We start from the raw sequence: 26,237 nt of genomic DNA on the forward strand, positions 1-26,237 counted from the left end.
ATATATGGGTACAGGACATCAAAAAAAAAAACGTGGACAGAATGAGAAACGAGACCATAAAAAACAAAAACATAGAAAACGAACTTTATTTCGAATAACGAAAAAAAACAAACTTAGAAACGGGACATGCAACATAAAGAACATTCCCTTCATCAGTTGTCTCCTGTTTTATCTACTCCGCAGTCCTTCCCGCAAAGCAGCAAATTAAATAAAATTTGGGGTTTTTTTGCGGAGGGTTAAAGTGGTAACAAAAGCAGGACAGTAAGAACAAAATAGTAAAAGCAAACGGTGAGGGCTTTTTAAGCCAAGACGATGTGAAGTGGTGAACACTATATGTGCGTGTGTGTGATACATATGTTCTTCACCATTAAACTAACCAGCGTTAGTTGGTTTACATCCCCGGCAAAAAAAAAGACACCGATAACTTAAGTATCAGGCTCCTCCCCACGAAATAAATAAACAAATAAGTAATTGTAACGAATAAGCTCTGGAGTCGGTTTATTCGACTATAATCTCTTCAAGGCGGTGGTGCCCCAGCATGGCCGTTGAATAAAAGTTGCGTAAAACTTTGAGATCTCGTTAGAACGAGACTTCAGCGAGACATTCTACGAGACGCTTTTAAGAGATTTCAATTTCAAACTTAACTCCTCCTCGTAATCAATAACACACACAAATATATATATAGCATATATTTGTGTATATTAATTTATATATACAATATATATATATACACAGAAAAGGAGCGATCACAAACCGTTGTCAGGTGGAATTAGAGTAACATACACACACACATAATATATATATTACATAGTGTTGTGTTGGAGTCTTTGTTGTTACTAATAATAATAATAATAGTTCCTGGTAGAGAGAGAGAGAGAGAGACAAACAGTGGAAGAGATCCCTAATTATCTACGACCATGGTGTCCGTCAGTGTTGCCTTAATTGAGGGATGGCTACCCTTTGTAGCTATATTAGTGGTAAGTATTGCATTATATATATATATCTGTGTCTATATACATACACTTTCTGTTTGCCGTATGTTCTTTCTCGTCTCATATACGTGAGCATATATTTTCTGTCTGTCTGTCCGTCTGTGTGTGAGTCTCTTTCATACATACACACACACTATCTATCTATATATATATATATATATATATATATATATATATATATATATATATATATATATATATCCATCCATATGTATGTATATATATACACTCATACATGCATGTGTATGTGTAAGGATAGAGATTAACCGAGGGCTTCGTATTTAATTAGAGGAAATCGATAATGATAACTAAAAGCGAATTGTGTGTCTATATATTATAATACAAGAGTGTTGTTGACAGTGACTTCGAAGTTTCGGCCAGCTAAACCATCGTCACATTGCACACGTACCTACCTACCTATCTATCTATATACACCCACCCCCGACATGTCTGTATACATATGAAATGCGCGTGTAATACATATGGACACTTAAACACACACATATTCATCTTAAAAGTATGTATACACCTAAACTACACACAAGTGCGTACACAACCATATATATATACATAACCTTGCATATATTTATAATTTATATACCTGAAATACAGACACATACACACACGTTATGTATATACCAGACACACACAGACACATCGTTATCCTTACATTACTAATTAGGGCTGAAAATTAATTTAAAAAATAAGTCGGGGACTTTCATTTTCATTTTAACACTGATCTTAAATATATAAATTATGTTATTTAGGATTTAATCTATTCTGATCTATATAATATACAACAAATAATATGTATTTTAATTTCCGCAGTTAAAATACAATATAGCTGTCATCTTGATTGAGTTTTTGTTATTGTTTAATAGGAATAATTGTGGCTTTTTGTTTTTTTTCTCAGATTTTCTTCAAACCACCTAAAGTTTTTCAAATTTTTGCCAAATCATTTTGAATAGGATATAAGTTGGGATGTAGTTTTGCATAGTGATGACGAAAATCGCATTCTTTGTTTTATATATATGTAGAAATTAATTATAAGAAATGTTAGCATTTGGAATTATGTAATTTTAACCATTCGGCAGCCTACATTGTCAGACTGACCGGAAGTCGTGACTGTCCCTATAGATTTCATCATTACGTAGTCTCTCGACCTGCTAGAAATAACAGCCTTAAACTTCCTTAAACTACAGCATAAACTCTCTTTTACTTGTTTCAGTCATTTGACTGCAGCCATGCTGGAGCACCGCCTCTAGTCGAGCAAATCGACCGCTGGACTTATTCTTTGTAAACCTCGTACTTATTCTATCGGGCTATTTTGCCGAACAGCTACGTTACGGGGACGTAAATACACCAGCATCGGTTGTCAAGCGATGTTGGGGGACAAACACAGACACACAAACATATACACATATATACGACGGGCTTCTTTCAGTTTCCGTCTACCAAATCCACTCACAAGGCTTTGGTCGGCCCGAGGCTATAGCAGAAGACACTTGCCCAAGGTGCCACGCAGTGGGACTGAACCCGGAACCATGTGGTTGGGAAGCAAGCTACTTACCACACAAGCACTCCTGCGCCTTTATCCACTTTTTTTTTTACTAGTTTTAGCTCAAGGGCTGCGTCCATGCTGGGGCATGTAAACTCACGGCCCTCAAAATACTTACTGGGCCCCACAGATCGATATTAAATGTACTTTCTCTTTTCCTATAAAACTGTTTTGCAAGGCTTGGCGCTGGAGTAAGATAGCCATCATCATCATCACTACACTTCACACAATAACAACATTGGTGACCAGTTCGTTCTCCACCACAACCACCAACTTTTTCTTTTAAACTCTGTTTACAATTTTAGAACAAAGCGTCAGTTGAGGACAGACAAAAGATTAAGAAAGTATATTAACTTTATTGGCTCACATCTGTTTGTGCTATAAGGTACAATGCACTCATTGTTGAGTGCTTGTGTACCACCCTATAGCTTCATCAGAGCTATCAAAAATGAAGCGCAATTTTATTTGGGGTAGCATTGACATTGTTATATATACACCATCTTATCATAAGAAAGGAGAAAGTACATTTAATTATCAATCTGTGGGGCTCAATAAGTGTTCAGAGGGTCACAAGTTTGATAAAAGTTTACATACCTGAAGATTGACTTTAATTTAAATGTTATTAACAAAAATTCAGTTTCGTAGGGGAGAGGGTTCGACATTATAGTGGAGTTTAAGGAAGATGTGGCTGTTATTTTTAGCAAGTTGGGAGACCGCGTAAAGGTTTCGTGTTTATTGTTTTTATGAGGACAGTCACGACTTCCGGCCTGTCTGGCAATGTAGGCTGCCGAGTGGTTAAAATTACGTAATTTTAAATGCTTCGAATTTTATTTATTATTATTGATAATTTCTATTAAAAAAAACATGCGATTTTTGTCACCAGCGTAAAAAACTGCATCCGAACTATATTATATCCAAAATGATCCGGTAAAAAAATTTAAACTTTAAATAGAAAAAATTTAACAATATCCTTTCTCTTTTTTCTAGTTTGTTACACTGTTTCAATACAATTTCTTCATTATGGTTGATATACACACATTCGTGTGTGTATATATATATATATATATATATATATATATATATATATATATGAGAGAAGCACGTAGATATTACTATGCGTACACTCATTCATTCGCACAATCCGCTGTTAGATTACTCGACCTCCTAGAGATAGCTGTCAAATCACACATCCTACCTTCAATCTTCAACAAACAACGAAATGCATATTAAATTATATCCTGAAAGATATGATATGAAATAGACAAGGATGGCCATAGCTGGAATCTCTTTCATTATAGGTCTACTATTCTATCATAGAAATTAGCTTGGGTCTGAACTAAGTAAGTAAAGACCCCCTTTTGTGATGAATGACCGTGGGATTCCACCTAGAAAATTCCCTTCCGAGGCACAAATCCGGGCAAGGTTGTTTTATGGAAGAACCAGTAGTTGCCATGCATACCAACCTCTCTTCTCCATGTCACCGATGTTATCCAAGGGAAAGGCAAAGGGGCCGATTTAGCTTGGCACCAGTGACATCGCAACTCATTTCTACAGCTGAGTGAACTGGAGCAACGGGAAATAAAGTGTCTTGCTCAAGGACACAACGCACAGCCCCATCTGGGAATCGAACTCACTACTTCATGATTGAGAGTCCGACGCTCTTATCACTAAGCCACGCACTGTCTATCCTACCTCAGCAACAAATATAACACATTCACGCACGTGTATCTATCTATCTATCTATCTATCTATGTGTATGTCTGTCTGTCTATTTATCTGTATGTGTGTGTGTGTTTCTCTCATGATGTGTCTGTATGTTGACATTACAGTCACATGCTTGATTAGAGCGACTCACCTGTGAATATCAGGTGAGAAGCAAAAATAAAAACATTCGTTTGCAAACCGAACTCCTTTTGATAACTTTTGGAATCCTTACACACACACACACACACACATGTATATGTATGTATACGTATGTATGTATATATGTGTGTGTGTATACATATATACATATTCACGCATATATATACACGCAATTATATACTTATACACATCGTCTTATGAGAAGCACATGATTCCTGCTTATTTGGGTCTGGAGTTGACGGTTCTGTTTGTGTTTGTCACTCTTTCTTTTCTCTCTGTCTTTCTCTTTATCCCCCCCTCTTCTCTTTCTCTCTCTCCCTGTCTCTCTTTCTCTCTCTATCTCACTCTCTCTGTGTATATATATATATATATATATATATATATATATATATATATATATATATGTATATATATATGTATATATATATCGTGCGAGATCGTTGCCAGTGCCCATGGACTGGCTCTTGTGCGGGTGACACATGATATCTTTCGAGCGAGACCGTTGCCAGTGCCCCTGGACTGGCTCTTGTGCGGGCGACACGTGATATCTTTCGAGCGAGACCGTTGCCAGTGCCCATAGACTGGCTCTTGTGCGGGCGACACATGACATCTTTCGAGCGACATCGTTGCCAGTGCCCCTGGACTGGCTCTTGTGCGGGTGACACATGATATCTTTCGAGCGGGATCGTTGCCAGTGCCCATAGACTGGCTCTTGTGCGGGCGACACGTGATATCTTTCGAGCGGGATCGTTGCCAGTGCCCCTGGACTGACTCTTGTGCGGGCGACACATGATATCTTTCGAGCGCCATCGTTGCCAGTGCCCCTGGACTGGCTCTTGTGCGGGCGACACGTGATATCTTTCGAGCGAGACCGTTGCCAGTGCCCCTGGACTGGCTCTTGTGCGGGCGACACGTGATATCTTTCGAGCTGGATCGTTGCCAGTGCCCATAGACTGGCTCATGTGCGGGAGACACATGAAATCTTTCGAGCTGGATCGATGCCAATGCCCCTGGACTGGCTCATGTGCGGGCGACACATGAAATCTTTCGAGCGAGATCTTTGCTGGTGCCCCTGGGCCGGCTTGCGGGTGACACATGAGGTTTTTCGAGCGAGGTCGTTGCCGGTGACCCCGGGCTGGCTCGTGTGCGGGCGACACATGAGGTCTTTCGAGCGGGATCGTTGCCAGTGCCCCTGGACTAGCTCTTGTGCGGGTGACACATGAGGCTTTTTCGAGCGGGATCGTTTGCTAGTGCCCCTGGACTGGCTCGTGCGGGCGACACATGAAATCTTTCGTGCGAGATCGTTGCCAGTGCCCATGGACCGGCTCTTGTGCAAGTGACACATGAGGTTTTTCGAGCGAGATTGTTGCCGGTGCCCCTGGACTGGCTCTTGTGCGAGTGGCACATAAAAGACACCATTTCGAGCGTGGCCGTTTTCGTGCGGGTGACACGTAAAAGCACCCACTACACTCCCTGAGTGGTTGGCGTTAGGAAGGGCATCCAGCTGTAGAAACTCTGCCAAATTAGATTGGAGCCTGGTGTTGCCATCCGGTTTCACCAGTCCTCAGTCAAATCGTCCAACCCATGCTAGCATGGAAGGCGGACGTTAAACGATGATGATGATGATGATGATGATGATATGTGTGTGTGTGAGTAAAAATAAATACAAAAAAATGGGTTTTGTATGATTGTGTATAGAGGAATATATTATTTTGTTTAAAAGTCTGTTTTTTATGTTTTATTTATATTCTTGTAAAATTAATGTGGGATATGGAATATACAATATATAATATAAAAATGGATGGTACAATGAAATAAAGTATTCATCATCATCATCATCATCGTTTAACGTCCGCTTTCCATGCTAGCATGGGTTGGACGATTTGACCGAGGACTGGTGAAACCGGATGGCAACACCAGGCTCCAGTCTGATTTGGCAGAGTTTCTACAGCTGGATGCCCTTCCTAACGCCAACCACTCAGAGAGTGTAGTGGGTGCTTTTACGTGTCACCCGCACGAAAACGGCCACGCTCGAAATGGTGTCTTTTATGTGCCACCCGCACAAGCCAGTCCAGGGGCACTGGCAACGATCTCGCTCGAAAATCCTACAGGAGCCAGTCAGGCGGTACTGGCAACGGCCACGCTCAAAATGGTGCATCTCATGTGCCACCCGCACAAGAACCAGTCCAGGGGCACTGGCAACGATCTTACTTGGCTTGCCGGGTCTTCTCACGCACAGCCCATTTCCAAAGGTCTCGGTCCGTAGTCATCGCCTCGGTGAGGCCCAATGTACGAAGGTCTTGCCTCACCACCTCAGCCCAGGTCTTCCTGGGCCTACCTCTTCCACGGGTTCCCTCAACTGTTAGGGTGTGGCACTTTTTCACGCAGCTATCCTCCTCCATTCTCACCACATGTCCATACCAGCGCAATCGTCTCTCTTGCACGCCACAACTGATGCTTCTAATGTTCAGCTTTTCTCTCAAGATACTTACACTCTGACGGGTATTCACATTGACATTACACATCCAACGGAGCATACTGGCTTCATTCCTTGCGAGCTTACGTATGTCCTCAGCAGTTACAGCCCATGTTTCACTGCCATGTAGCATGGTTGTTCGTACGCATGCGTCATACAGTCTGCCTTTTACTCTGAGTGAGAGTCCCTTTGTCGCCAGCAGGGGTAAGAGCTCTCTAAACTTTGCCCAGGCTATTCTTATTCTAGCAGCTACACTTTCAGCGCACCCACCCCCACTACTAACTTGGTCGCCCAGATAGCGGAAGCTATCGACTACCTCTAGTTTTTCACCCTGGAATGAGATAGAAGTTGTTTCCTGTTTGTTTGCAGTCTTTATTGCACCTGAACATCTGCCACAAACAAAAACTAACTTGCTAGTTAACCTGCCTTTGATGTTGCTGCACCTCTTATGTGTCCATAGCTTGCACCGGGTACATCTTATAGAGTTACTACCTACTCCTTTTCTACATACTGAGCAGGGCCATCTACCTGAAGGGGTTTGTGTTTTATCTACCTTCCTACTTATTAGGATTTTGGTTTTAGCTAGGTTGACTCTAAGGCCCTTCAATTCTAGACCTTGCTTCCACACCTGAAACTTCTCCTCTAGTTCTGATAGTGACTCCGCAATTAGGGCAAGGTCATCAGCATAGAGGAGCTCCCAGGGGCAACCTGTCTTGAACTCCTCTGTGATTGCCTGGAGGACTATGGTAAATAATAGGGGGCTGAGGACGGAGCCTTGGTGGACCCCTACCTCTACCCGGAATTCATTGCTGTACTCATTTCCAACCCTCACCTTACTGGCCGCATCTCTGTACATGGCTCGCACAGCTCTCACTAGCCATTCTTCTATCCCAAGTTTCCTCATTGACCACCAGATAAGGGATCGGGGGACCCTGTCAAAGGCTTTCTCCATGTCAACGAAAGCCAGGTACAGAGGTTTATCCTTGGCTAGGTATTTCTCTTGCAAAGTATTGAATGTCTTATTGAATATATGGAATATGTCTTATTGAATATATGAAATATTGAGTGTTCAATATAAAGGATTAAATATATAAAGGCGAATACGTATTTTCTATACCTTGTGGTATTTCATCATGGCCGGTATGACAGACTTTATATATATATATATATATATATATATATATATGTAAATCTCTCACATGCACCACCACCACCACTACTGACTTATAAAATGACGTTCTTAAGTCACAGACAAATAATGGGAAAAGAATATGTTGTGTTAGTTTTACTAAGTGTTTCACTGTCATTTATTAATTTAGTCATATTTAACTAAAAGCTTAACCCAATAATACAATACAATGATTATAAACAGATCAATGAAAGGTGGACTGATTACCTGTGTTTTTTGCTCTGTATTAATGTTATTCATTGATAAATAAATAGATTAGCCACTTTCAGTGACACATATTTAGATAGTATTTATATACACACAAGGTCTGTTCAAAAAAAAGCTGAACATTTCACAAAAACAAGTTCATTGGTGTATGGTTTTATGTTTGTTCTCTACGGAAGTGATCCATTGCCTGGCCTGTTGTTTTATCTCTTCTCCTCTCAATAAATTCTAATGCTCGCTTCACACTTTTAACCCCTTAAGCATTTAAACCAGTCATGTCCAGCCAAGATATTTCTACTTGCTTTATGTTTAAACTGGCCAGATCTGGCTTCTCACACCTACCATGCAATGTCATTCTAAAAATGAACAGGCATGGCTGTGTGGTAAGAAGCTTGCTTCCCAACCACATGGTTTTGGGTTCAATCCCACTGCGTGGCAAATTTCTTCTGCTATAGCCTCGGGCCAACCAAAGCCTTGTGAGTGGATTTGGTAGACGGAAACTGAAAGAAGCCCGTCGTGTATATATATATATATATATATATATGTGTGTGTGTATATATATGTGTGTGTGTCTGTGTTTGTCCCCCCAACATCACTTGACAACCGATGCTGGTGTGTCTACATCCCGGTAACTTAGCAGTTTGGTAAAAGAGACTGATAGAATAAGTACTAGGCTTACAAAAAATAAGTCCTGGTGGGGGGGGTCGATTTGTTCGTGTGAAGGTGGTGCTCCAGCATGGCTGCAGTCAAATGACTAACAAGTAAAAGAATATCCTCGAAGTCTCTAAATTTCTAAATAATGAATGATTAATTCAAAGCAATGTGCATAAATTAACATTGCATTTGATAAGGCCCAAAATTTGGTGGGAGGGGTCAATCATATCGACCCGCAGTATGCAACCTAATCTGGGAATTGAAACCGCGATCCTCCGATTGCGAGCCCACTGGGCCATTGCGCCTCCACATACAATTTAATTAACGCGTGTCATTGAAAGCAGCTGTTAATCTATTTAGTATCAAATGAATAAAACCAATACTGAACAAACAACAACACTAATCTCTTCACATATTGATCTGTTTAAAGTTATTTACATTATGCTGTATGATTATGTTAAGGTAAAGTCGGCGAGCTGGCAGAACCATTAGCCTGCCGAGCAAATTGCTTAGCGGCATTTCATCCATTGCTATGTTCTGAGTTCAAATTCTGTTGGGGTCGACTTTGCTTTCATCCTTCCAGGATTGATAAATTAAGTACTAGTCAAGCACTGGAGTCAATGTAATCAACTAGTCCCCTCCACCAAGATTTCAGGCCTTGTGCTTTTAGTAGAAAGGATTATTGTTAGTATTATCTAAGGTGGTGAGATGGCAGAATCATTAGCACGCCAGGCGAAATGCTTAGTGGCATTTTGTCCATCGCTACATTCTGAGTTCAGATTCTGCCAAGGTCAACTTTGCCTTTCATCCTTTCGGGGTTGATAAATTAAGTAGCAGTCAAGCACTGAGATCGATGCTTGCGAACTACATGGTTCCAGGTTCAGTCCCACTGTGTGGCACCTTGGGCAAGTATCTTCTACTATAAGCTTTGGATCAACCAAAGCCTTGCGAGTGGATTTGGTAGACGGAAACTGAAAGAAGCCCGTCGTATATATGTATATGTATGTGTGTGTATATGTTTGTGTCTCTGTGTTTGTCCCCCTAGCATTGCTTGACAACCGATGCTGGTGTGTTTACGTCCCTGTAACATTAGCGGTTCGGCAAAAGAGACTGATAGAATAAGTACTAGGCTTACAAAGAATAAGTGCTGGGGTCGATTTGCTCAACTAATGGCGGTGCTACAGCATGGCCGCAGTCAAAATGACTGAAACAAGTAAAAGAATAAAAGAAAAGAAAATATTCCCATTAAGTTTCAACATAACTTTTTATCCTTTGTTGTTGAAATTGATTCAATTTACTGTCCTTTCTCTCTATAAATGTTGTATTTTTTCAGAAAAAATTTACCCTTTTTTTAAAATTCTAAAAAAAGGAAACTCACAAATTAATAATTGTTGTTTCCAAAACTTTTGTCTAATTAATTATTCATTTTATTTATTTGCAGTTAATTGTCTTATTCTCAACCTTCTACGTCCGTCATTTCATAAGTAAATACGACAGTGAATGTAGTTCTACGATGGCCGCTATCATTGGTCTGAGTGCAGCTCTTGTCACTTCGGCCATTGTCCCTGTTGATATCTTCCTTGTCTCCTACATGAAAGACAGCGATGGACATTTCCGGGTAGGAACCATTTTACAAATTTTTTTACAATCTCGTTTTCTTTATTTCAGTAGGTACAGAGGCGTAGCTGTGTGGGTAAGAAGCTTGTTTCTCTACCCGTGTGATCTTGGGTTCAGTCCTACTGTGTGGCACCTTGGGCAAGTAGTGGTCCTGCTACAGTCCTGAGCTGACCAAAGCCTTGTGTGTGGATTTGGTAGACAATTAACTAATCAATTATTTGATTAATCATTCGCTTATTTAATCAATCAGTTTGGTTTGTCAGTCCTTTCGTTGCCATTCAAGGACCTTATCAATGACATGCACCCTCTACTTCAGGTCTGCTTCAGGTGTATGTGAGTATGAATGTGTGTGTGTGTATCTATATATATATATATATATATATATATACACGTGTGTGTGTTGCCCCTGGACTGGTTCTTGTGCGGGTGGCACATGAGATGCACCATTTTGAGCGTGGCCGTTGCCAGTACCGCCTGACTGGCTCCCGTAGGATTTTCGAGCGAGATCGTTGCCAGTGCCCCTGGACTGGCTTGTGCGGGTGGCACATAAAAGACACCATTTCGAGCGTGGCCGTTTTCGTGAGGGTGACACGTAAAAGCACCCACTACACTCTTTGAGTGGTTGGCGTTAGGAAGGGCATCCAGCTGTAGAAACTCTGCCAAATTAGACTGGAGCCTGGTGTTGCCATCCAGTTTCGCCAGTCCTCAGTCAAATCGTCCAACCCATGCTAGCATGGAAAGCGGACGTTAAACGATGATGATGATGATGATGATCTACATGTAAATATATGGATGTGTATATATATATATATATGTATTTAATTGTTTAATTAATTTTAGGATTGGGCCAACAGTTCCTCTGCCAGAGACCATGTTACGAACTCTGTTCTCATCAGTTATTATGGTAAGTGGAACCACAATTATATTATGTTTATTTTGTCTTAGATTTTCAGCCCTTTTGATACCAACCAACCAACCTTAAACTGTCCCTTGTTCTGTGATACAAACCTCATGTTTTAAAGTCATAACCTTCCAACAATATTTCATCCTAATTTATGTTGCAAACACCAGCTTGATCCCTTTGGTATCAATCTGTCTTTGACTGCTTCTGGTTTTATGAAAGAAACTTCTTGTTTCACTCTTTAGCATTCAGATTGTTCTGTCAAATACAATGTTCATTTATTTACATTGTTTTGAATTAATCACGCATTATCTTGTAGATTTGAAATTTTGATGATGTGATTGTAGGGTAGGTGTAAGAGGCCAGATCTGGCTGGTCGGAGCATAAAATAGATAGAATGTTTGGGGCCTGATATGGCCAGTTTAAATGCTAAAGGGTTAAGGGGATCTAAATTAAAACTTTTCTGTATATGAGCTAGATTGGCACAGGCATGGTGAAAGTCATGCTGTTGTTTGGCTGTGTGCTCCAGATACTTGTCTCAGGTTCAGACCTACTATGTAGCATGTTGGACAAGTATCTTTTATTATAGTCCCAGGATGGTCTAAGCGTTGTGAGTGATTAGATTTGGGAGACTGAAAGAAGCCTGTTGTGTGTGTGTGTGTGTGTGTGTGTGCAACAAGAAATAACCATCATGACTCAAATTACAAATTAACTCTTTAAACCTTTTGTTCTTGCAATCATTTGATGACAATTGGCCAAATGTTTAGCCCCAGCATTGAAATAGTCTTAGCAGTTTAACTTGAAAAATAGCCAAGAAATGTCTGAATTTTTCCACCATATTCTTTCTTTTTTTTTTTTTCGTTTTGCAGTTATGTATGGGCTTCTGACGTTCCTCTTCTTCCTCTTCTTGCCGTTCATGTATTTTTTCTTTGAGGAAAAAGATGATATTGAACAACCGACTGTGATGACTGTGAGTACCAAAGTTTTCCCTCCTCCTCCTCCTCCTAGTAATTCTGACATGTTGTTGTTTAGGTCTGGTTTGGTACTGATATGTGGAGGCCCAGTGGTTAGGGCAGCGGACTCGCGGTCATAGGATCGCGGTTTCGATTCCCAGACCGGGCGTTGTGAGTGTTTATTGAGCGAAAACACCTAAAGCTCCACGAGGCTCCGGCAGGGGATGGTGGCGAACCCTGCTGTACTCTTCCACCACAACTTTCTCTCACTCTTACTTCCTGTTTCTGTTGTGCCTGTAATTCAAAGGGTCAGCCTTGTCACACTGTGTCACGCTGAATATCCCCGAGAACTACGTTAAGGGTACACGTGTCTGTGGAGTGCTCAGCCACTTGCACGTTAATTTCACGAGCAGGCTGTTCCATTGATCGGATCAATTGGAACCCTCGACATCGTAAGCGACGAAGTGCCAACAGTATTGATACAGATCTATAAATGATTGAAAGTATTTTAGCCCATGGCCATTCCTTGTTTATGTATATCTAGCAACACTTTGGCCAGTGTGCCTTTCCCTTTTTGTAACAAGATAAAGTGTGATTTGAGGAAATGCAACTGCTATTTCTAGTAGGTTGAACCAGTGTATAGACAAAATGTAAGGAATCTTTGTAACATCAAAGAGAGCATTGTAAGAATGAAAGGACCCATGAAGGCGCATTTGTGCTGAGAAAATTGATGACTTTCTAGTATTATAAATTCATATGTCATCATCATATGTCTTTTTCCCCTGCTGGCATGGGTTGGACGGTTTGACAGGAGCTGGCCAGGCTGGAGAGCTCTACCAGTGGTTGGTTTCAAATTGACTAAGGAAGAAAGGATCACCATTCCTACATTGAGTTTGTTGGTTTTTTTTTTTTTTTTTTTTTTTTTTTTTTTTTTCAAAGAACAGCTATGACAATAGACCCTTATATGAAGGTCCCAATAAAGGAACAGTAAAGAAAGCTGTGAGACTTGTAAAAACTTGGTAGAAACTAATTTCGAACAGTGACAGTGGACATGTGCCGGTAATTATGGTGCAGAAGGACAATGAAAATTGTTACGTTTCAAGAAATATTTTCTTATTAAAGAGAGGTATGACTGAGACTGGGTGGTCATGTGTGGAGTACCGTTTTTTCCTCATATATCTTCATTTCTTTGGGGCTAGTCAACCACCGGTTCATATCTGTCTTCGGTTTACATGACAGGGGGAGATAATTGTCTTTCTCTTCTATTTTTCAGAGATGTTGTGGTGCATTCAAATATACTTTTGTATTTGTTTTAATTGCTGCTGTATTACTCATCTTGGGGTAAGGACTTTTCTATTAATATTATCTTTATTATTATTATTATTGTTTATAAAGAATAAAAAGTTTTGAATGGTACAACAATGCACTATAATACAAAAATGGACTATATACCTGTTGTAATTTAGTTATCCATAGTCCAATGATATTTCGGAATACAATTCCTTCTTCAGATATTCTTAGATGGAGTTGCTGTTATAATCGGTTTTCCAACGGCTTTTCTTTTTTCGGAAGCGTCTCAGCAGTGGTCCCACAAAGATCCTTCTGGAATTCTTCATGTGAAGTGCATGAGGTCAGCTATGTCTCAATCTCGTGTGTGTTGGTACATCTGTAGCGCTGCTTCTACGAGATTGAGACATAGCCGACCTCACGCACTTCACATGAGGAATTCAAGAGACACGTGCTTGTGTTGTGTAAAAAGCACCCAGTACACTCTGGAAAGTGGTTGGTGTAGAGGAAGGGCACCCAAGCCAAAACAAACCACTGGAGCCTGGTGCCGCTCTCCAGCCTTGCTAACTCCTGTCAAACTGTCCAACCCATGCCAGCACGGAAAACAGACATTAAATGACGATGATGAATGAACATACATGTCATGTGAACACATGACTGACCGAGCTATCCGATGTTGTTACACATCGCTGGTCACAATACGCTTTCTTGCATTGTTTTAGCCTTCAAATGACGCCACCCCGCTGGCTTGGGGAGCAAACCGACATTCCCCCCCCCCCCCACCCATTGAAAGGGGTCCTGGAGCAACATGAAATGAAGTATTTTGCTAAAGAAAACAACACACCGCCCATTCAGGGAATCGAACCCACGATCTAGCGATCATGAGTCCAACAGCCTAACTACTAGGACATGCACCTTCACAGAACACAAATGTAGACAAAAGGAAATACAAACTCACACATCCATGAATTTATGTGTAGGTCTCTCTCTCTCTCTCTCTCTCTCTCTCTCTCTCTTTTTCTCTCTCTCTCTCTCTCTCTCTCTGCCACCTCTCCCTCACTTTTCTCCCTTCTACACACATTTGTTCTTTCTTTCTTTCTTTTAAATCACATCACATTTTCTCTCATTTTTCATTTCTTCTCTTTTTTCTTTTTTTTTTTCTAGAGCTTTCTTACCAAAACGTGACATAGCCAATGCTTCAAATGCGACTGACTGGCAGAAAATTGAAAACCTTTTGAAAAGCTTGGGCGATAACCGTTAGTTATCAATTTAATTGCATTCTTAATCCTTTTGGTTGTTTTTTCAATGTTCTGAGTTCAATGCTTACCAATAGCAACTTTGCTTTTCGTTCTTCCAGTCAAGAACTGGGTTTGATTTAATCAAACCACTCTCCCCAACATTTTTGTGGCCTTGTGCTTGTATGAGAATAACAATAATAATTATAATTATTATTATTACCTCTGCCTTAGCGAAGGTGGAGGCATTGTTTCCAGTCGTGTTTGTTTGTTTGTCATTGAACAAGATATTTCAAGAACCGCTGGATGGATGCGGTTGAAACTTCCAGGGATGTTTGGCCTCATGACTGGCAGGAACTGATTAGGTTTTGAGACCGATCCGATACTGGACAAGGATTCCGGATTATTTTTCCTGTTTTTTTACTTAATTTTTGAGAGCGGTCGGGTTCATTTTTAGTATTCTCATATGTGAGAGCAGTCGAGTTTATTTCAGTTACTTGCATTTTAAAAATCATCTCTGGCTAATCATTGTGAGGACATTGGTGTGGCATTGGCAGAGGTTTGCGCTCTCTGAGTGCTCTTGTTATTATTATTATTATTATTATTAAGGTGGTGAGCTGGGAGAATCATTAGCACACCAGACGAAATGCTTCTACGTTCTGAGTTCAAATTCCATCGAGGTCGCCTATAGTAGAAAGGGTTATTGTTATCATTATTATTATGGTGGTGAGCCGGCAGAGTCATTACTGTACCAGGCAAAATGCTCAGTGACATTTCTTCAAACTTTACATTCTGAGATCAAATTCTGCCGAGGTCAACTTTACCTTTCATCTTTCCAGAGTTGGTAAGATAAGTATCGGTTAAACACTGGGTGGGGGTCGATGTAATTGACTAGCTCCCTCTGCCAAAATTTTGTATGTATGTGTGTGTATATGTTTGTGTGTCTGTGCTTGTCTCCCCAACATCGCCTGACAACCGGTGGTGGTGTGTTTATGTCCCCATAACTTAGTGGTTCGGCAAGAGAGACCGATAGAATAAGTACTAGGCTTACAAAGAATAAGTCCTGGGGTCGATTTGTTCGATTAAAGGCAGTACTCCAGCATGGCCGCAGTCAAATGACTGAAACAAATAAAAAAATACATACATACATACACCTTTCCTCCCTTTCTGCTTCATTTTTTTTTTTGTTTTATTCTTTCATTTCAGGTGGAGAAGATGCTCTCTCCTTTTTAATCAGTAGTTTAAGTCTGTTGGGAATGTTGGCTATCATCACCTATACAGTAAGTTTTTTTCTTTTTCCCACCTTCCACTTCCTTCTCTCTCTCTCTCTCTCTCTCTCTCTCTCTCTCAGCAACTGTACATCTGCTCTCTTCACTAGAACTCTTTTGCATTAAAGGTAGAAAACCAGAGCCAACATTATTTGAATTTACTCATCATCATTATTTAATGCTCACTTTTCCATGCTTCCATGAGTCAGATGGAGTTTGATGAGACAGATTTTGTTATTTTTTTTATGGCTGGATGCTGTTCCTGTCAACAATCCTCACTTGTTTCCCCATGGCCAGACATCTTTTTACAGAATATTGAAAATGAATGAAATTCATTTACAGCAATCACACAATCTCAAGACAGGGGAGACAAACATGCACACACTCACATTGTCTTCTGTCCCCTCTTTTATCCGTTTTCCAGCAAGCTGTGATGTACTCAAGCACTGTATACAGTAAACTAAAGTTCATCAGTGCTAGTGACTATCCATTGCAGAATCTTTTGAAGAACTGAAGAAGTCTTTCTGAAACTCAAAAGAACAGGTTAAGGTTGAAAACTGTTCACCCTATTGTGCTATGTTCTTGGAATAGCAGGAATAGCCTAAATGTAATCTCTTCCAGATTCCTGTTTAAGTGATAATGAACAATACGCATAGGAAAAGAAGATAAAAACTAAAAGAAAACAGGTGTGGCTGTGTGGTAAGTAGCTTGCTTCCCAACCACATGGTTCTGGGTTCAGTCCCACTGCGTGGCACCTTGAGCAAGTGTCTTCTACTATAGCCTCGGGCCAACCAAAGCCTTGTGAGTGGATTTGGTAGACGGAAACTGAAAGAAGCCCATCGTAGATATATATATATATATATATATATAAGTGTGCTGGGTGTTTTTATGTGCCAACACCAGTACTTTGTACGTGGCACCAGCAATAGTGTTTTTTTCTTTTTTGTGGCGCCAGAATTGGTGCTTTTTACATGGTGCCAGCACCAGTGCTTTTTATGTAGGGCCCGAACAGGTGCTTTTTATGTGGTGCTAGAACGGGTGCTTACCACATGGCACCAGAACAGGTGCTTTTTACGTGACGCCAGAATTGGTACTTTTTATGTTAATTATTTTAGCTCGACTTAGCATGGACACTCTCTTGTCCATAGAAAAATATTGGTGATTTCAACTCAGCTTATATGGATACTCTCTTGGCATTCTTGCCAGCAAAAAAGCAGTTAACCAGTGATTGATCTGTTGAAAAACCTATCAACCTGTAATGTTATTGCTTACAGAAATCTGATGCTACAAAGTAAAATATAGACAAGTACAAGAAGTCATTATGTTGTTGTTCTATCTCTTTGTTATTTTTACAGGCTTATGGTATGTCTGCCATGCCAGTCCGGTTGATAAAGGGTTACCGTAATATTAGCAAGGACCGCCTTGCAGCAGAACAGATCAGAAGTGTCACTACCAAAAATATTGATGACATCAAAAGCAAAGTGAGTATTTAGACTTTTGGTTTCGCTATTTTGTTCTTCTAATCTCTCTGATAATCTCTGTAGATTTTAGACCCATGTGATAAATTATTCACCACACCTACACCATTTTTACTATGTTCATGCCAACAAGGGTCCTTTGATGTGTTAGAAATAGCAGCTGGATATCCATCATGTCACATCCTACTGTTTTATTTTAAAATAAAAAATGATGGAAGGACACATTGGTCAAACATCATCCTGGATCCTTTCTACATTACGTTTGTTAAAAAGAAAAATATGGTTTGGTCACAGATGGAGTGTCTTTAATTATAGGCTTAGCTGGTCATTGCTGACCTGTGGCTAAACAATGACAAAAGCTGCTGTCTGATAACTTGACTTCCATCTTTACTCATGAGATCTGTCTTTAATAACTTTCCTCCCCCTTTCCTTCACACTCCCTGCATCAAAGTTCTACCCCCTCTACTTTCCCCCACTTGCACTCTTTATGATAGCACTTCCACCTTCCTCAGATCCCCTCTGCCACCACCCTTGATCTTTATGCACTAAAACCCTTGACCCGAGATTTCATGACGGTAGACCCCGTCCTACACTCTCCGTGATCTTTGATACCCTTATACTTTTCGTATGATAATTAACTTAACCGTTTAGCATTTGAACCAGCCATATCCAGCCAAAATATTCTACTTGTTTAATGTTGAAACTGGCCAGATTCAGCCTCTCACACCTACCCTACAATGTCATTCCAAAAATACACAATCTCATCATCGACATCTCAAAGCTACAAGATAATACCTGATTAATTCCAAACAATTTGAATGCTGAAGGGTTAATGTGCATGCTCCATTTTGTATAATAAATTCTCATTTCTTGTGTAATAAAACCTTCTCTTTGATATCTTTGCCCTCTCTCTCTCTCTCTCTCTCTCTCTCTCTCTCTCCCATTCTTTTCACTCGTTCTCTCTCTGTCTTCTGCCGCCTCAGTATACAGGTCGAAGGTCAATGTCCTCTCGTGACCAAGCTCGTATATCCGAACTGGAGGAGAATCGTCGGTTTCTGGAGCGACAAGATCGACACCTGGCCGAAGAACAGAACAGCTGCCTGAGGAAATGCCTCCTTGTTTTTCGACCCTTCGAGATCTTTGTAGGGGTTTTCTGCCTCTTGTTAACATTGCTGATCTTCCTCTCTCTTCTGCTAACCAAGTACGTATGCGACAACAACTTCGTACATGTTTATTGATTTTCCTTCGGATTTATCTTCTAGCTTTTGCTTGTTTCCGTCGTTAGACTGTGGCCATGCTGGAGCACCACCGTGGAGGCTATTAGTCGATTGAATTGACGCCAGTACTTTTATTTTTTAAAACCTAACACTTATTCTGTCAGTCTTTCTTTGCCAAACTGCCAAGTCATGAGGACATAAACACACCAACACTGGTTGTCAGTTGGTGGTGGGGGAAAAACAGACACATACACACTCACGCACATGCATACGTACACACACACATATGCATATGCACGCATGCACATACATAGACACACGTGTGTGCATGTATATATACAATGGGCTTCTTTCAGTTTCCATCTACCAAATCCATTCACAATGCTTTGGTTGGCCTGAAGCTATAAGTAGAAGACACTTGCCCAAGGTGCCATGCAGTGGGACTGAACCCAGAACCTTGTGGTTGTGAAGCAAGTTTCTTACCACACAGCCACTCCTGCACTTATAAAACTTTTTGTACCTTCATTTCCTTTCTTTATCTTTTTTTTCAAAATCTGTTTTTGTGGAGTTAATTAGGAACACTAGCATGTCAGATTAATTAACCTTTTTTTTTTTTAACAAGACACATTCTCTTTTTTTCTCATTTTGCCCCCAAATTAGTTTTGGATACCTTCAGAAATTGAAGATATATTAAAGTGACTTTATGTACAGGCAATGCTGTGTGGTTAAGACGTTCACTTCCTAACCACATGGTTTCAGGTTCAATCCCACTCGTAGTACCTTGGGCAAGTGCCTTCTACTAAAGCCCCACCCCACACACAAACACCTACTCTACAGTGTCATGCTAAAAACAAAGCAATCAAATCATCAAAATCTCAAAGCTATGAGATAATCCATGATTAATTCAAAACAATGTGAATAAATAAGGATTACATTTGACAAAGTAATCTGAATGCAAAAGGGTTAATGAATAATTAATCCAATTAACATCTATTTTCATCTTTGATATACACCAAAGTATTTGTTGTTTTATAATTAGTTTCAATCATTTTTTTTTATTCTTCAGTATTGACAAAGCAATGAACAGCCTTGGTTACAAAATCGGTTATGCTCTTCCTAAAAGCACCTTGCCAAATCCTATTGATATGATTTTGGTTTTCAGCCAGAAGGTAAATGAAAGAATTCTTTCTTTCTTTCTTTCTATTTCAAGAAAAAGAAACAATTGCTAGTTCTAAACAGATAAGTAACATCTCTCTCTCTCTCTCTCTCTCCTGCATCATCATCATAAGTGTTCCTGTTCCATGATGGCATATGTCGGATGATTTGACCGAATCTGCTGGAAACTGTAGTTGTGGCTGATGCCAGCGCCGCCTGTCTGGCTCCCCATGCCAGTGGCACATAAAAAAGTACCATCCAAACGTGGTCGATGCCAGCCCCCTCTGGCTCCTGTACCAGTGGTACATAAAAAGCACCTACTACACTCTCAGAGTGGTTGGCGTTAGGAAGGGCATCCAGCTGTAGAAACTCTGCCAGATCAGATTGGGGCCTGGTGCAGCCTCCTGGCTTCCCAGACCCCAGTTAAACCGTCCAACCCATGCCAGCATAGAAAACGGACGTTAAACGATGATGATGAAGATGGTCGCCAGATCATGGGTTTGACTACTGGGTCAGGTGGCGTATTGTGTTCTTGAACAAAACACTTCATTTCACATTGCTCCAGTGCTGTATGAGGGCCAACATGCCATAGAATAGACCCAAAGTTTCCTCTGAGTGTCATAAAAAAAACAGGGGCAACTAAAAGAGGTTGAGTTAGGATTTGCACTCCGACCTCGTAAAGCACTCACCAGCAACGACTACCCCCAAAACAAACCCATGGGTTCGAGAGTGCAAAGGTATCATCCACCAGGAATAGTAAGGAATGACCAATAAATGGTGGACGCAGCAACGTGCTGTTACGGTGCATTCTCCCATACTACTACTACTGCTACTTGACAAGATATTTTGTGCGTCTTCTATAAAAGCTTAACAACATTAACATTTGTTGCAAATATTTAACTCTAAAATTGAATATTTAATCACCCATGGATTATCCCTATCTCTGCACAAATACTCCTATAAACGCTGCTAACTCTTTTTTTCTTTTTATTTACAGGTTTATCCCTTGGATTATATCATTATACTCCTTATCATCATTTATCTAGTCTTCTGTTCCATCTCTGGAATTCGGAATCTGGGTATTTGGTTCTTCTGTGTTAGGGTAAGTGTTCACTTGACCTTATTAGCAGTCCAGGCAAAATGCTTGGCGGCATTTTGTCTGTCTTTACGTTCTGAGTTCAAATTCTGTCAAAATCGATTTGGCCTTTCATCCTTTCGGGGGTTGATAAAATAAGTACCAGTCGAACACTGGGGGTCGATATAATCAACTCATCCCCACCCACCCCAAGCTGCCCTTGTGGAAAATCTGAAATAATAATAAGCCTCTAGGCTTGCCAGTCCTCAGTCAATCCGTCCAACCCATGCCAGCATGGACAGCGGATGTTAAAAGGTGATGGTGATGAATTATAATAGTTATCTAACTAGGTACAGTAAAGTGTTCCCTGAGGGTCCATGTTGTGGTTGAGCATCCATATGCATTTGGAACATTTCTTGCAGGGCCCCCAAACATCCGTTATGGTGAAACGTGCAAAAGAACTCCACTATAAATTTGATTTTGTCCTTATTTTCCCCTCCATTTGCTCTGTTGCTCATAACTAGTAATACGACTCTGTATACAAGTTGCTTAATAGAAATACAGTGAGCAGCCTGGATGATGACAATCTATGTGGAGCTCTAACCATAACATAAGCAGTTGTACATCTATTTGTACACACAGTTATACTTTAATTATATTATGTGTGTGTGTGTGTCTGTGTGTGTTCAGTGGTCTGCTTTGATGCAGTATGCTTTACCAGGTATTTCAGACACGGTGTTTAGCTCAATATTCCACCCCTATTCTTGTGGTGCATTGTAACTGTATTATCCAAACAGGGGTAGTTTAGATTGTCATGTGTATGAGTCTTGAAATATTTGAAAAATAGCAGAAACCAATTACTGACATTCCAAATGCATTTAATACACATGTTACAAGTAGTCATGAAAGAAGTTGTTTTGTAACAACTTGTAACTCTTCAGTCATTGCAAGTCAAATAATGACTGAAGAGAGTGGATATCTGCATAACAACTTGTTACATAACCATTTGAAATGTGCATGTTAAATGTATTCGAGATACCAATAATTGGTTTCCTGTATTTATTTATATGTATAAATATATATATTTATATCTTTTATTTTTGTGCAGCTGTACAAGATTCGACCATATCGAACCACCCCTCAAGGGATGCTGATGATGAATATGATATTGATGCTGATAGTCCTGGCCATTAATGTTATCCTTTTTGAATTGACTCCTCAGTATTCTTCATTTGGCAGTGAAGTTTATGTGGTGAGTAAACAGATAGCTTGTTTTTGTTCTCTTTGTTTAGTTTTATTCATTATGTTCTTTTTGCCTGCCATATTTTGTACGTTACTTGCATTCATATATATATATTTGTATATATATATATATATATATATATTAGAAATGGAAACCTAAACAATAAATTGAGCAATTAAATAATTTAATCATTAAATGATAAATTCAAATTTTATTATTTTATACAAACATTTTTTGTGAAATATTTAAGAAGATATGTCCATCTGATGAAACCTCATTATATTTAAACAGTATTTTATTATTCTTGCTATAATTTATGAGATGTGTCGTTTGTTTGTATAGAATAATAAAATTGAATTGAATTTATCATTTAATAATTAAATCATTTAATTGTTCAATTTATTATTCTGGTTTCCATTTCTAATTTATATTTACATATTGATAAACTATGTTTATTTTATTTATTTACCTCTCTGTAACATTGTCATTGATATAGGTAAAAAAAAAAAGCCAGTAAATTCTTCAGATATTTAATATCCCTTAGGTGGTTATTTAACACCTAACTAAATTGTTATATATATATATAGCGTGGCCGTTTTCGTGCGGGTGACACGTAAAAGCACCCACTACACTCTCTGAGTGGTTGGCGTTAGGAAGGGCATCCAGCTGTAGAAACTCTGCCAAATTAGATTGGAGCCTGGTGTTGCCATCCGGTTTCACCAGTCCTCAGTCAAATCGTCCAACCCATGCTAGCATGGAAAGCGGACGTTAAACGATGATGATGATGATGATATGTGTGATTTTATATTATTAATTCATCAATAATATATTTAGGAAATCAATATTGATTTCCTAAATATATTATTGGTGAATTAATAATATAAAATCACATATATACACATTTATTTGCTCAAGATAATTGAGCACTCAACATAAGTTCAATTATATATTCTTTTAGAATATTTCTTTTAGAATATTACTTATAAAAGTTATATATATATATATATATACATACAGAGAGAGATTAGCAGAAGTAATAATGCTTTCTTTATTTTATAATAATGAACTATCTGACCCATGTCACCCTGGAACATGGATATTAAGTGATGATTAATGTCCATTTCTTTTTGTATTTATGAAGTGTATTTTGCTGATCATGCAAGGTTCATTCCCTTCTCTCCATTTTTCATTCTCTCAGAACACCACATACGTCCCTGTAGGCAACTCTTCTTCTACTCCTCCAGTTATGAGCTGTAATGTCGCTGCACCAGAAGGTAGGTCTATCTTAACTTACTGTTGCTTATTGGTTCCTTTTGTTATCCCCCACCCACCCACCCTTTTTTTTTTTTTGTAACTTTTTTATTTGTTTCAGTTGTTAGACTGTGGACATGCTGGGGCAACCACCTTGAAGAATTTTTAAGCAAATGAATCAACCCCGGTACTTATTCTATCGATCTCTTTTGCTGAACTGCTGTGTTTGAGGGATATAAACACACCAACACTGGCTGTCAAACACACACACACACACACACACACACATTCATACATACAATGAGCTTCTTTCAGTTTCCATTTAGGAGATCCACTCATAAGGCTTAGGAACCCAGGTGGAATAAAGTTAAACACAGGGACCCAGGTTGGAGAAGGTTAAGAATGAATTTGCAAGTTATTATTCTTGTTACTATTGTTTGTATCATTATTCCTATGCTATTTGTTTTTGCAGATCTCTGCATAATGACAAGATTGGCAGTTCTACTCACCAAGTTCTTCTATTCCATGTGGTTTTTCGGTGCTGCTTATTATTGGTTCTCATGGGTTTTCCTTGCTGTAAGTTTTTTTTTTTTTTTAAATTCTCTTTTTCTATTTATTTCTTTTATACATAACTCTGATCAGGTGCCGTGCACTCACGACACTGTTGGAAGGCAGGTTTAGAGAGGGCGCAGGCCAAAACTGCTGGCCCTTCCCATCCTTTTGGTCAGTTGAAGCTTAGCCAGTGTCACATGACAGTTAGCTGGTGCTGGCTGCTAGAGCCTACTGATGAGTATTTAAAGGGAAATTTGGCAGGATTGTCATTCACCCACTGACATTCGTTGACGCTGCATCGAAGAAACCAAAGAACAAAAGGAAAAAAAGGAGAAAGAAAAACGCACTCAACACCAGAGCTGAAGACACCTCCAAAAGAGCGGGGGAGGAGGTCGAAAGTGGTAGAGGAGTAGGGGCTGAAACTAGACATGGTCCCTCCTGATGTATTTAGTCACTGGATCCTATAAAGGAGCTGTTGAGGTTGCGAACCATGAAACCTGGTTGGAATTCCCCTTTCTATATATTTATCATCATTGGTTTGACATCCCTTTGTCATGCTTGCATTCCCTGGACTGAATTCATTCCTGCAGATTCTCTTCCTGTCATTGCCAATCCTTCACCCAGCGTGCTAATGATTCTGCCAGCTCGCTGCCTTGGAGCTCATGAAATAATAAAATGCGACAATGTAAATAAATAGCAATTTTGATTCATTCCTCGGCCTTCTGTATTTGTAATTTTTGTTTTATCTTTTCCAGGTGATTCCTATTGGTTTTATTATTGTTGTTGTAAGACGCCGAAGATCTGCCATTGAGGGCCTTGTTGACCACGACGACTTTGAAGATAGTGACGATGATTTGATCCACGCCTAAACTACTTTTGTTATTTGCATTCAGCAAGGAATTTATATATATACATACATATATCGATACATGTACGTATATTACACACATGCTCACACACACACATACACACACACCCTCATATTTATACATACGTATATGTATGTGTATATATCTTTTTCCCAATTAACATTGTGATGTATATAAATAATATAAGTACACATATGTACTGGCATTTGTATAGAAGCAAATATATATATGTACGCACACATACACATACATGCACACACACACACACAGATGTATGTGTGTGCCGAAACTCCATACCTACCTACATAATTTATATATTCATAGAACCAACACACAAACATAAAAATACACAAACACATACACAAAACCATGTATGTATGTACGTGTCTATGTATATATACATATACACACATGCACACATATATGCACATATATATATATTTACTCCTGAAATATATGCCACATTACTCTAATTATAACATAACTTGTTTACAGTGTTTTAATCCCTCCACTAATATATATTTGATATAAGCGACAGATTGTTAGAAATTAAAACAACAGAACAAAAGAAATAAAGAACAACAAACACTCAACAGAATAAAAATTAAGACATTTTTTAAAATATACTCTATTTAATGGCCTAAAAGATGCATGAGTGTATTAAATGCACCCCAATACCCCAATTTCAACATTGTATATTCAGGAAAAAAGCTTATTGCATGTAATATTTAAAACAGTCTAGCAGTGCATTACAGGACACTCGAGAATCACCTTAGCTATAGCAGAAAATGTTATTGTATATAAAAAGTCAGTTAGGAGGATAGCTGAATATTAAACAAGAAATCATAATAATAGAAATATCCTAGAAGATTACAGGGAATTAGTTGGAATTGGCAAACATTACTGGTCCACTCTGTTATAATTCTTTTTACAGCAGAAGTAATGATAATAATAATAATAATGATTAAGTGCATATTATTATTGTTATTATTATTATTAGTTGTGTGATTATTATTATTGGATAAGGCGACAAGCTGGTAGAACCATTAGCATGCTGGGCAAAATGCTTAGCAGCATTTTGTCTGTCTTTATGTTCTGGGTTCAAACGCTGCCGAGGCCGACTTTGCCTTTCATCCTTTCGGTGGGGTCGATAAAATAAAGTACCAGTTGCATACTGGGGTTGATGCAATTGACTTATAC

The 26,237-nt window shown here is 39.3% G+C and overlaps 1 protein-coding gene across 1 annotated transcript; it reads left to right on the forward strand.

Moving 5' to 3' along the window:
* The first annotated feature begins 586 nt into the window (after positions 1 to 586).
* On the forward strand, positions 587 to 25,641 carry LOC106875759 (putative lysosomal cobalamin transporter). Its single transcript, XM_089356062.1, has 15 exons — positions 587 to 977; positions 10,378 to 10,554; positions 11,394 to 11,457; positions 12,324 to 12,424; positions 13,681 to 13,748; positions 14,859 to 14,950; positions 16,136 to 16,209; positions 17,553 to 17,678; positions 18,659 to 18,876; positions 19,959 to 20,061; positions 21,045 to 21,149; positions 22,231 to 22,374; positions 23,564 to 23,639; positions 24,089 to 24,192; positions 24,924 to 25,641. The coding sequence occupies exons 1-15, from the start codon at positions 918 to 920 to the stop codon at positions 25,035 to 25,037; spliced, it is 1,626 nt and encodes a 541-aa protein (XP_089212188.1). The 5' UTR covers positions 587 to 917; the 3' UTR covers positions 25,038 to 25,641.
* The last annotated feature ends 596 nt before the right edge of the window (positions 25,642 to 26,237 follow it).

Source organism: Octopus bimaculoides, chromosome 8 (assembly GCF_046866305.1).
Source record: "Octopus bimaculoides isolate indiv1 chromosome 8, ASM4686630v1, whole genome shotgun sequence".
NCBI classification, from domain to species: domain Eukaryota; kingdom Metazoa; phylum Mollusca; class Cephalopoda; order Octopoda; family Octopodidae; genus Octopus; species Octopus bimaculoides.